The sequence below is a fragment of the Schistocerca cancellata genome, chromosome 9, assembly GCF_023864275.1.
Source record: "Schistocerca cancellata isolate TAMUIC-IGC-003103 chromosome 9, iqSchCanc2.1, whole genome shotgun sequence".
Lineage (NCBI taxonomy): Eukaryota > Metazoa > Arthropoda > Insecta > Orthoptera > Acrididae > Schistocerca > Schistocerca cancellata.
This window is the reverse complement of record NC_064634.1, coordinates 495,422,477-495,435,444: the sequence shown is the minus strand read 5'-3', so window position 1 is coordinate 495,435,444 and position 12,968 is coordinate 495,422,477. Positions and strand designations below refer to the sequence as shown.

The window sequence follows — 12,968 nt, the reverse complement described above, 5'->3', positions numbered from 1 at the left end:
AAAAAGCATGCCTTAAGCGCTATGTGCACTTTTTCCATCTTCGATACTGTGAAACAAATCTCTTCTACTGCAAGTTCTTTGCTTTCTATATTTTGGGAAGTGGTAGTATGGACCAAAATACAAAAAAAAAGTGCTCTAAAATGCGTACCTTAAAAGTAACGAGCACTTGATCATTAGAAGAGTTTTCTTTCAAAGTAGAAAAGTAGCTCTTAAGGAATGCAGTTTAGAGCACATGATTACTAGACTTTTTTTCTTGTTTTGGTCCATTCTACCAGTTCCCAAAATATGGAAAGCAAAGAACTTGCAGTACTGTTTCACAGTATCGAAGATGAAAAATTGCTTGTAGCTCTTATGGTATGCATTTTCGACCCTATGTTTCCTGAGACTTTTTTCTTCTAGTACCGTGTACTTTCAACTGTATGTGTTTATGCTATTAATTATGATACACCTTGTACACTATTAAAAAAAAATTCTTTCTTTTTAAGCTTGTTATTATTCAAGCTCCTTACGCTCACAATATGGGCGTGTTCAATTACACTTTTCGGGGCCGGTATGGGTGAATCCAGACAAGTCTGTTATGCAGGGTATGTAGAACACCTACATCTCCCGACTCCTAAGTGAATCCATCCTCCTATCCATATTTAATAGTTTCTATCACAGAAATACTTCTTAATTTCATTTCACATATTGATATACAAACCTGTTTTAACAGGAATGAGAAAAGTCATATCAATTTCTGTGTCAAACATAAAAATGTAAGTTAACAGAACTTATACTGCAATGTGCTGCATGTTAGCAATGTCACATTAACCACAAAAAAGGAAAGGAATTGCAGCCATTTCCTAAATTTAGTTATGAAGTGCCAACACCAAGCCAAACTGTTCCAAATTGCCAAGGAGTACAACGAGAGCATACCAATAGAGAGTCAAATAATGTTAAATCGCACAACCACCTATGCACAAGAATGTGGTGTCATGTACCTCATACAAATTGTATGTTGGAGGAAAAAGTTAGGTCGACCCAGGGAAGGGAGCACCTATATGTAGGTGAGATGAACCCACACAAGGCAAGACATATACTGTGTTAGGAGCATAGATTTGAGAGAAAAAATACCACTGTAAAGACTCCAGGAGAATGTGTCTAAACAGTTCTTACAGAAGTAAAATTGGTACTGTATTCTGTTTCCCATTATGATGAGTTCTTCAAACTAGTAAAGTATGGGGAGACTTACCTTGATTGTGTGGATTACTACGAGCGACACGGCCATACACACATAATTGCAAAAGCAGCAGATGTCAGAGCTTGTTATTGACAATATGGGGTTGCAATTACCTTGCAATACATAGCTCCCCAAAAATGAAGAAGCAATGTTTATTTGGAAGATACATAAATGGGTGAATACATCATTAAACATGAAGAGGCAACATAGAAATTTAATATAAGGAGAGAAACCAAAATGAAGCACTCTCTAGAGTACTGCCATGGTACTGATGCAACAATAAAGTAACTAAGTCAAAATGTTTAAATACATGGAAGCAAACATTTCATCTTACCACAGGCACTAAAGTAAAGTGGTGATTTTCCACAGAATCAACAGTAAATGTCGTATAAATAAAATATAATAAGTTAAACTTGTAAAAGGATCACCAAGGAAAAATACAGCAAATTAGTAGAGGTTAAAATGAGGTTAGCAACACATGTGCTTTCTGCAGTGCCAATAACAAATCTAGAGATATGTACAGAGATTAGCCGAAATTACTAACAAAAAGGACAGCTACTGTATAGTTTTTAATGATATTATTATAAAAGCTTTGTTTTGTTGAAAATATGTTAGAATTATCAGAAAAGCCATAGTTCTAAGATTTATTTGTTATGCTAACTACATGAAAAGAAATAGAAGTTGTTACTAGTTATTTAAAGAAAGTAATTTTCATGACATCTTTCATCTCAATGGGGGGATATGAGGGGCAACACGCAATTTTGAGGGAAAATGATGAGCTACGCTCTGTCCTCCTAACTGATTTAAGATGATCACGATATTTTATAATATTTTTATTAATATTTAAGTTTGGACAATGTATCATCAGAGAAATGAAATATATGTGCACAGCACATCAGGCAGATAGGACGACAAGCTAATCATTTCCATCTGCTGTGGTCCATTTGTTCTTAGACAGCATGGCTTGGAGGTGTGTTGCAGCCATGGAAGAATGGCACTTACGATAATAATACTGATGTCAAAGAAGAAAAAAAAAACACACATAACATTTTAAAAATATGAGTCATTTGATACTTCATTCCTCTTCAACCCTTCTGCCAGAAGAAGCCACAGGCTCCATAAGCTAGAAAACTGTAATACCTTTTCTTTGTTCGTTGTCCTGCCGTCGCTTAGCGAGTAGATTTTTTTTTATCTATCTGATACTAATATTTTCAAAAAATGAAGTTTTAAAACTGTCATAAGGACATTCTTCATTTATCCAATGTTTTGATTTGTCAAAATGTATTACGTTGTGCAGTTTAGTGAGACAAGACGTGTAATTCGAGCAATTTAAACACAATTTTAATATAAATATCTGATGGGATTTATCTGTTGATGTATAAAGAAGTTTTAATAGATTGATAATTGAAAGAAGTAATTTTCTTGGCCAATACATAGATCTGACAAGAACTCCAGTTCTCTTTCAGCTTCTAGCACTGAAGACACTGTAAAGGATAAGAAGTGCACAAGGAAGAACAGAAGCACAGTTATTTGGATACGATAGCAGGTTCGAAGTTTAATTAATTCACAATACAGGCAACCACAGAAACTACATTACATACTATTTATCAGCTAAATACAAAGACAGAATAAAACCTTTGAACATACAGTACAAAGCTTACCGGAGGAAGAAAGGTTGTGTGTGGACGAATGTACAGGCCCATTTCCCGTCACAGACATATGGCGACGTGACGGTGGTGGTGCTGGTGCTACAGAGGATGCAGGAGAGCCGGGAGGATGCGTTATCTCCATGGCAGAGTTACGTCTTACAAGTATGGCAGAACTGCCAACTGGCTGCACACGTGGCACGGTGCCCGATGCTCCTGCAGATGACACCGACAGGAGGCTCGCAGAAGACACCAGACCGAGACGTGGAGGTAGAGGCGGCGGCGGTGAGGGATCACGAGGAGGTAGCTGTGGTGCATCTGGAGCCTGCCGAATCTGCCAGAATGATGTTTGTTCTACACACGTGTTGCATTAAGTGGTTCTGAAGCTTAAATAATTACATTTTCAACAACATTTTGTATGTAGTGAAGTACAAACGAAAAGAATTATAAATAACTAGAATTGAAAGGTTCGCACTTAACAAATTCAATATTAACTCAAAAAAGACTTACATTAGGTGTATTTAATAATTTCTTCCAACTCGGATCCTCAGCATGTACAAAGTTACTTTTGGAAGTTATCATTTATTTATTGCATTTACTAGTTAGAATGAAGTCTACACATCACTATCAGCTGATTTTGGGAACTGTTCAAAGTGATCTGTAGTGATCTGAAAATTGTTTTTGCAGATAAAATCGGGTGACAGTGTACAACGTCTGGATCTCTGTCAAGTTGGTAAATTCTATAGAGGAGAACTGATTTACTTACTCTGGCTGCAGAAACATACATACATTAACAGTTTGACTACCAATGGAAGGCACAAATTTTGGTACATTTCCAATATCCACATACGATGGGGTAAGATTTCTCCAAGTTATAAGCACATCATCACATATACTGATAGGCCCCACATTATCTATTCCATTTAATGTGTAAATGCAGTCTTCACGAGTTGTTCAACAGATTGGGGTGATCACACATGGGTGTGATAGATGTTTTGCCACCAAAGAGGGTACATACAGAGACTATGGCTTGTTATTCAGCTCTCCCTATGGTGCCATGCTATACTTGTAGTTGCCTTGTTTCAGGATGTCATTCTGCGGTTGTTTTGAAAGTTAGAGGGTTTGTCTATGGTTTTGTAAGATTGTGGTGATATAGTTACATATAGAGCCAAATTTTGCAAAGTTATGTAGCAGATGCCCCTTTAATTTTTTGTAGTTTGTGATATGTGCAAAACTGCATCAAAACACATGGATAATTGAACGCTACTGATACTGATAAGGGATGGTATACACAAAGCATTAGTGCACTATACTGAGAGGTAATACTGTTAATAAACACTAACAGTTGTCGAGTTTCTTTTCAGAATTGTGGTTACCGTGTGCTCAAAGTATAAATGTATACTCACACGGAGAAAAATGCTGAAAATTGGTGTAAATATTCTTACAGTTTGTGTTCTGTAACTGTTCTGCATTTTGTTCACAGCGATGTATTTGTTTACTTGTGTAATAAAGCTAGTTTCATTCAAATTCTTCCAAGCATATAATATTCAGAGAATTTTGTGGTGATTGAGAAGCTAACAAGGGCCAGCATCATACTTCGTAACATTTCCAAAATATCAAGACATAATAAAACTGTAAGCATTTTTCTGATAAAAACCTTGTTGCTGGTTGGAAGATATTGTTAATTACGTCTTTATTGCAATAACAGTTTTGGTTGCTTTTTGGAAACTAAATGAAGTATGCTTTCACATTAGAATGCATGGATTATAGGCAGAAAGATCTGTAATTTTCTGTGAACAAATATTTATTTGTTTTAAATTATAGCTTCAAATTATAATAGAAGCTCATCATATGTGAAGTGTAAAGCACTAATTACTTTGTGAATCAATTTTGATATCATTTTATACATGGACAGTCATTTTCCTAAGTTTGGACCTATAACAGATATTTACATATTTTAAATTATAACTTTCAACAATGGAAAATCCAGGATGGAGTGTAACAGTATTATGAGAATAAAAGTTGCTACTCATCATATAGCGAAGATGATGAGTCGCAGCTAGGCACAAACCAAAAGTGTCTCCCAATTAAAGCTTTCAGCCATCAGCCATTGAGGCCTTTGTCAACAACACACACACACACACACACACACACACACACACACACACACACACACACACACACACAGAGAGAGAGAGAGGGGGGGAGGGGGCGGAGGGGGGGAGGGAGAGGAGAGGGAGAGGGAGAGGAGAGGGAGAGGGAGAGGAGGGGGAGAGGGAGAGGGAGAGGAGGGGGAGGGGGGAGGGAGAGGGAGAGGAGGGGGAGGGGGGAGGGAGAGGAGGGGGAGGGGAGGGGTGAGGGAGAGGAGGGGGAGGGGGGAGGGAGAGGAGGGGGAGGGGGGAGGGAGAGGAGGGGGAGGGGAGGGGTGAGGGAGAGGAGGGGGAGGGGGGAGGGAGAGGAGGGGGAGGGGGGAGGGAGAGGAGGGGGAGGGGGGAGGGAGAGGAGGGGGAGGGAGAGGAGGGGGAGGGGGGAGTGAGAGGAGGGGGAGGGGGAGTGAGAGGAGGGGGAGGGGGGAGGGAGAGGAGGAAAAGGGGGGAGGGAGAGGAGGCGGAGGGGAGAGAGGAGGAGGGGGGAGGGAGAGGAGGGGGAGGGGAGAGAGGGGGAGGAGGGGGAGGAGTGGGAGGGGAGAGAGGAGTGGGAGGGGGGAGAGGAGGGGGAGGGGGGAGAGGAGGGGGAGGGTAGAGAGGAGGGGGAGGGTAGAGAGGAGGGGGAGGGTAGAGAGGAGGGGGAGGGGAGAGAGGAGGGGGAGGGGAGAGAGGAGGGGGAGGGGAGAGAGGAGGGGGAGGGGAGAGAGGAGGGGGAGGGGAGAGAGGAGGGGGAGGGGAGAGAGGAGGGGGAGGGGAGAGAGGAGGGGGAGGGGAGAGAGGAGGGGGAGGGGAGAGAGGAGGGTGAGGGTAGAGAGGAGGGGGAGCGGTGGGGAGGGTAGAGAGGAGGGGGAGCGGAGGGGGAGGGTAGAGAGGAGGGGGAGGGGAGGGGGAGGGGAGAGAGGAGGGGGAGGGGAGGGGAGAGAGAGGGGAGAGGAGAGGGAGAGGAGAGGGAGGGGAGAGGAGGGGTGAGGGGGAGGGAGGGGGAGGGGAGAGGGGGAGAGAGGGGAGGGGGAGAGGGAGGGGGTGAGAGGACGAGGGGGAGAGAGGGGGCGGGAGAGAGGGGGCGGAGGGAGAGGGGGAGGGAGAGAGAGGGGGAGGGAGAGAGAGGGGGAGGGAGAGAGAGGGGGAGGGAGAGAGAGGGGGAGGGAGAGAGAGGGGGAGGGAGAGAGAGGGGGAGGGAGAGAGAGGGGGAGGGAGAGAGAGGGGGAGGGAGAGAGAGGGGGAGGGAGAGAGAGGGGGAGGGAGAGAGAGGGGGAGGGAGAGAGAGGGGGAGGGAGAGAGAGGGGGAGGGAGAGAGAGGGGGAGGGAGAGAGGGGGGGAGGGAGAGAGGGGGGAGGGAGAGAGGGGGGGAGGGAGAGAGGGGGGGAGGGAGAGAGGGGGGAGAGGGGGAGGGTGAGAGAGGGGGAGGGAGAGAGAGGGGGAGGGAGAGAGGGGGGAGGGAGAGAGAGGGGAGGGAGGGAGAGGGGAGGGAGAGAGAGGGGGTGGGAGAGAGAGGGGAGGGAGAGAGAGGGGGTGGGAGAGAGAGGGGGAGGGAGGGAGAGGGGAGGGAGAGAGGGGGGAGGGGGAGAGAGGGGGAGAGGGAGAGGGGTAGTGGGAGGGGGAGAGAGGGGAGGGGGAGGAGGAGAGAGGGGGAGGGGGGATGTGGGAGATGGGGAGGGGGGAAGTGGGAGAGGGGGAGGGGGGAAGTGGGAAAGGGGGAGGGGGGAGTGGGAGAGGGGGGAGTGGGAGGGGGGAGTGGGAGAGGGGGAGGGGGGAGTGGGAGGGGGAGACTGCAGTCTCAGGCAACAATGTGGTTTCAGTTGCCACAGACTGCAGTTGTTTGAGTATTTGTGTGTGCGTATGTGTGTCTAACGTTGATGATGGTCTTAATGGCTGAAGCTTTAATTGTGACAGCCTTATTGTTGTGCGTATCTGTGACTCAGCATCTCCGCTATATCGTGAGTAGCAACTTTCCTTCTCATAACAAAATTATAACTTCCGATAAAGAGTAAATAAGATATTACATGCGAAGTGTAATTTATCTGATCCTGAGTCTTAGAAATCGAAACATAGATGGTTAGTCATGGGGCTAATGAGTGATACTGCATCCTGACCCCCCCCCCCCCCCCCCAACACTGCCGAAATCTTGGTTGTGGTGAAACTGTCCTGCAGCATAGCATAATGCTTACACTTGCCCCTTATTTACACACTTTTAGTCATAAAAGCTAAAACTACAATGTAAATTTAGAAAACATATATGAGATAATGGGGAAATCTTCTATTAGATAATGGGCAAGTATCCGTGTGTTTTAATGCAATTTGTGCATCTATCACGAATAAAATACAAAAAATGTAAGGGTTCATCTGCTAAATAACTTTGCACAATTTGGCTCTATACGTAACTATATGCAAGCAGAGTAATCCAATTCAAGAGAAAGACAAGGTAGTACACTGGCTATTGTTTTAATAAACTTATAATCAATCAAAGACTTTATTGCTTATTCAAGTGCCTGCGTGGCTTTCGTAGTATACTTGCTTTGTGGGGTGGTGTCTCCCTGCTCAGCACAACACAGTTTTTATATTGTTAATAAACACTAACAGCTGCAATTTTGTAATTTCCTTAATCGCTGTCATGTACCACGCCATGCCACTTTGATTTCCAAAAACACAGTGGAGGCTCTTTATCAATTTGCTTTGCTGTGGTCGTGGTGTTGCCTCTCTACGGCAGTCTATCTCTTTGGTTGCCACTCTCAAGTCACACCACATACACTGTATTCTGCCTTAATGTTTCTCGTAAGAGGTTACTTGCATGATTAATTTCCAGAAGCATTCAATGTAACCAGAACTGTCTGTCCAGTTTCCAAAAGACAGAGATGCCAAATAACTAAAGATACCACAATAATAAATGGAGAAACAAAATATGGTAGCTCTGGAACGATACAGGTCATTAGTCATAATACATTTTGAATTTTCCGTCAAAAAACAGGAAGCCTGTTCAATAAGGAATAACCTTAGCATATCAATATGGGACATTGAAAACTCTTAAAAGATATTTCTACAGATATGCTGCACATATCATCTTGAAGCCATGAAACTTAACAGATGCACTTAGACATAAGCACTTTAATATCACATTACTGTAGGAGTCATATGAGGAAAGGGGAAGCGGGCACACACAAAATGTCAAAACGATGTCAGGTGCCTTGTAACTGAGTGAATTCTGCATTGAACACCTATTTGAGTTTTGTGTATTAGTGACAGACTTTGAAAGATACGATTCGGTCAGGTGATAGGCCCTAAAAGGAAATTTAAATGTAAATGTAAACGCCACTCACTGGTTGACTGTTGCCTAAAGGCACTACTAGGAGCAATCTATGACTTGGAACACGTGATTAGTGTGTTGCCAGTAGATGAATCCTAATGATGCCACTGCTTTTGGCCTCGTGAGAGTTGAGTTGACCCCGTAACAGACCTCCCTACCTCAGAACAAATCTGAGGAGGTCCTTCCACACCGAAGGCAATGGTGCTAACCATCTGGGTAGATATGCAGTGTTTTAAATGTTTTAAACTTAATCAAGCAATTATGGGGTACTAACAACACTTCATTGAAATAAGTTGAAAGAAACAATATGTGACTCAAAGCAAATTTGATTCAGGATAGTTCTAATCAGGAGCTAGCTCTGATTTGACCCCACAGTAACATTAGTATGAAAAAAACATAGTAAACAGCAATTGGTAATTTGTTCCTAAATCCAACTGTCTTTAATGAAACTGATGTGAGCTCTATAACAAATTGTTTATCTGAGTGTGATGGCAAAATGGCAGCTAGAAAGCATCCCCACCAATCAGTTTTATTTAAGAATGAAAAATTAAAATTTCACAATTATAAACATTCACTCAGTTAATGTTTTGGAAAGAATTCACAGGAAGAAAATAGTAAGTAGTTACAATACTGCCACAAGTTGCAGCAACTGGCCTGCTCCTATTGTTGGTATAAATAAATGACTTACCCTACATTTAGGACGACTTTTACATTCGTCGATAACATGAGCACATTGAAGAAAGGCTCCAATACATCCATAATAGACATAGGCAGGAGACTAATGGAACAGGCTTACAACTACTTCACAGCCAGCAGCTTAGCTCCAATATTTCAAAAACTCATATCATGCAATTCTAAACCGACTCACAGGTACCAGAGGTGGTGATCAATGGGCACACACATGATGAGATGGTGTGAAGTTTCTGGGATCCTGATGGATAATGAACTGAGGTAGCACCAGCATGTGGAAAAGTGAAACCAAAAACTCCAGCCTGCCTGCTTTGCACTCTGAAATCTCTACCACTGTGGTAACTTGCAGACAAGTTTGCTAGCATACTTTCACTCAATTCTGTACAATTGCACAGTCTTCTGTTCTGATTCGTTGCAGTGTAAATGGAAAGTATTTATTCTACATTAACAATACCGTGTAAAGTTTAATCATCTTGCATAAGACCTTTCGAAGACCTAGGTATTCTCACACTTTCATGCTAAAAATGAAATATCTGATTAATAATAATTATGTGAATTTAAGATAAATCCAGTAATACCGAGTTCAAATCTAGAAATAGAAATAATGTCTATGTGGACTATGCAGTCCTATCAAAGGTTCAGAATATGGAGTTATTTTCTGGTGCAAAGGCTACAATAGCTAGCCAGCAGACATCAGGCAGTAAATTGCAAATCCCAAATATTTAAGAAATAAGAAAAACAGTACCTCAGTAGCTACTTCTACAACTTATTAGAATACGCTTGTGTCAAGGATCAAAATTCTGTGTAGTTGTAATATTTGTATTAGACATACCCTGTCTTTGCTTGTATATAGACCGCTAATCGTTGTCCGTTTAAAGTTAAATAAATGAATTTTTTCAAAGTAGCTGTTTTTCTCTGCAGTCTAGATGTAATTACCATTAACTATCGCTTTGTATAGATTACTGCTAGTCAAAATTTGTTGTTAGTATACCTTTAATATACATTACATAAGTAGCCACCAGGGGTTGGTCCTGACAGTTAATGTATAATTTGATTCATTCCACATCCCTAGTCAAAATTTGTTGTTAGTATACCTTTAATATACATTACATAACTAGCCACCAGGGGTTGGTCCTGACAGTTAATGCATAATTTGATTCATTCCACATCCCTGAAGAGATTACAAAAGTGTGTGTGTGTGTGTGTGTGTGTGTGTGTGTGTGTGTGTGTGTGTGTGTGTGAGTGAGAGAGTCAACAAATCAATATAATAATATAAGAACTTAACATAAAAGTTTTTGTTTTTTATTTGAAACTTTAACATCACTTCAGACATCACATGAAGCTGTAGACCTGAACAAAACTAAAACAATATTAGAATTATATTCACAGAAGATGTGGATTTGAGGAACTAGTGACAGATCATAAAAGCAAAACCATTGAAAGTCCAGAATGGATTTATGACATTATGAAAAGGATAGGTTACTATTCACCATCTAGAGGAGATGTTGAGTTGCAGATAGGCACAACAAAAATACTGCTATTCGTTTAAGAGTCTGGCCTCAGTAGCCACAGACAGTGGTCACGTGTGTGTGTGTGTGTGTGTGTGTGTGTGTGTGTGTGTGTGTGTGTGTGTTTTCTAATTCAGAAGAGGGCCTTATGGTTGAAAGCTTAAACACACAGCAGTATTTCTGTTGTGCCTGACAGCGACCTAACGTCTCCTCTATATGGTGAGTAGCACTGTGTCTTTTTCATAATATTGTAGATAGTAAAAAGAGGTAACTCTGACAAACACTACCTAATAATTATGAGAGTTATGCAGTTCAGTTCCTACAAAATACTCACCCAGATGCTTTGTATTTAGTGTGGCACTTGATGATGATGGATTTGGGGCACTCAACAACACAGTCATTAGCACCCTTATTGGGTGTCCGTACGCAATTCTCAGGCGGAGGGTGGACAGCAGGTGAATAGACTCACCAGCAAAGTTGTAATAAATGTAAACGTCATGCAGAATGTGACAGTTTTTCACGCCTCTCACTCTTTATGATGTCATATCTCCTGAACTATGACAGGTAGGGGGTTCTTACCCGGACAGTGATTGTTGCCCAACAGTAAGGGATATGTGTATCAAGTTTTGTTGAAACTGCTCCAGTGGTTTAGAAGGAGATGGGGAAAACACACACACACACGCGCGCACACACGCACACACACACACACACACACACACACACACACACACACACACACACAATTTTTACAATATATATAGTTATAGTTAAAACAAAGTGGTATATTACAAGCTTCACATGTCAACTGATCTTCCTGCGAGAGGAGTACGCTGAGCATCAATGTACAGTGTCCTATTCTCAGCCTTCTATTGGTGTGGAGGCCACAACATCTGTTACACCCACATAGTCTATTTTATTGGCTGCAGTTTGTTGTTTATCACTTCCAAACATCCATTTTTCCAATGTTGCACAACTATGTCCGACAACGAGATGACGGTGTGCTGGGATACGACACATCACATTACGACACCATATCTACATGCTTCTTTGACAGCTTTGTTGGCGCCGTCATTGTGACAAGTCCTGGTATGTAGCAAATAACTGCCTCCTCACCTCGGTTTTGGATCTGTTGTACGGTGTTGTGGACAGTCTGATTTATTTTTTCTGCCGGACACATTTGCTGTAGAGCACTAAGCAAGTAAGAGCAGATTCCTTCACATCTGCTACAATGCCTTCAGGACTCCATATACCTCTACATCATATTCTGTTAACTATCCCAGAAAGCAAACACTGAAAATCTTGTCAGGAAGAACTACTAAACAGCTGAGTGCATTCCCCTACTTAAATTCATTCAAATACAAAACAATAAAATCTTGGTATTCTTTTTAAAACTGAAGAGAACAAAACTTTAAAAATGTAAATTTTTTGCACTCTGTCAAGCTTAAAATCAGTTTGGGCCTCTGAAGACACCAAGGAGGCAGTTTATTCCATCCCTGGCTGTTTACTCTGAGGTCCGATATATGAAGATCCATGGAACAGTCTTCAGCACGTGAACAGAACGGTTTAGTCTCATGTGACTAATTCCTGAAAATTGACTCGCAATTTGGCTGTCTCACCACACTCAATGAAAATAAGTGCAGCAATGCTAATATTTTTCAGGGATTGTTTTGCCATGAAGATATGCCACCATATTCAGAGTGGAGTTTCGCCAGCCTCTGAACTGGGCTGGTCCTGGAGTCTCCAAGCCTTATACCCTGATCGAAGACCACATCTGACATCTTTAAGTAGGAGACATATGTTGATCGATACACCGTGCAGCTGTAATCCAGCTGAAATCTGATAAATGCTCTCTATAACTGCAGGAGACTGAACCTGTCAGCATTCTAACACCATTCCAGAGGATTCAATGATTTTATGCTCTTTTTTTGTAAATCTGTCAGGTGCAGTAGCTACATTAATTGTGTGTCGAATATAGAGACCAGAAAGTGCACATATTCCTTAAAAATTCAAAATATTGTCCCCCATTGTAAGCTCTTATTAGTTAAAAATTTGAAGTGCACTATTAAAATTTACACAAATAGTTCTTTTTGATAAGAAACAAAAGCCACATTTATTAGCCCATTTTTCCAGCCTCCTGACAGTCAGCTATAGCTGACAGTTAGGGCTGGTATGAACTTTACTTGCTTCCCATATAGGAATTACTCTGTTGGGAGAAAGTACACCTGGAAAGGTAACGTTGATCGTAATCCGACAACAGCATATGCCACATGGAGGGCAAATATTCTGGTAACAGAACATCGTCAGTCAACACATAGTGGCCAACAGATCTGTATTTACCCTTTAATATGGAATGCTCACAGTCAGAAGACTCACTGTGGTGCAAATGTGTGAAGCAAGCAGGTAACCATGCCAAGTACATGCATTCTTGCTTCCTACAGCCAACTGAGTGAGTTTGAA

At 42.0% G+C, this 12,968-nt stretch overlaps 1 protein-coding gene across 1 annotated transcript in view; it reads right to left on the bottom strand.

Annotated features, from left to right (window-relative positions):
- Positions 1-12,968, bottom strand: part of LOC126100203 (protein son of sevenless) — a 185,727-nt gene that overhangs the window by 26,861 nt on the left and 145,898 nt on the right. The window contains exon 24 of the mRNA XM_049910763.1: positions 2,881-3,199. Within this exon, the coding sequence (XP_049766720.1) occupies positions 2,881-3,199 (319 nt within the window). The remainder of the gene's footprint in view (positions 1-2,880; positions 3,200-12,968) is intronic.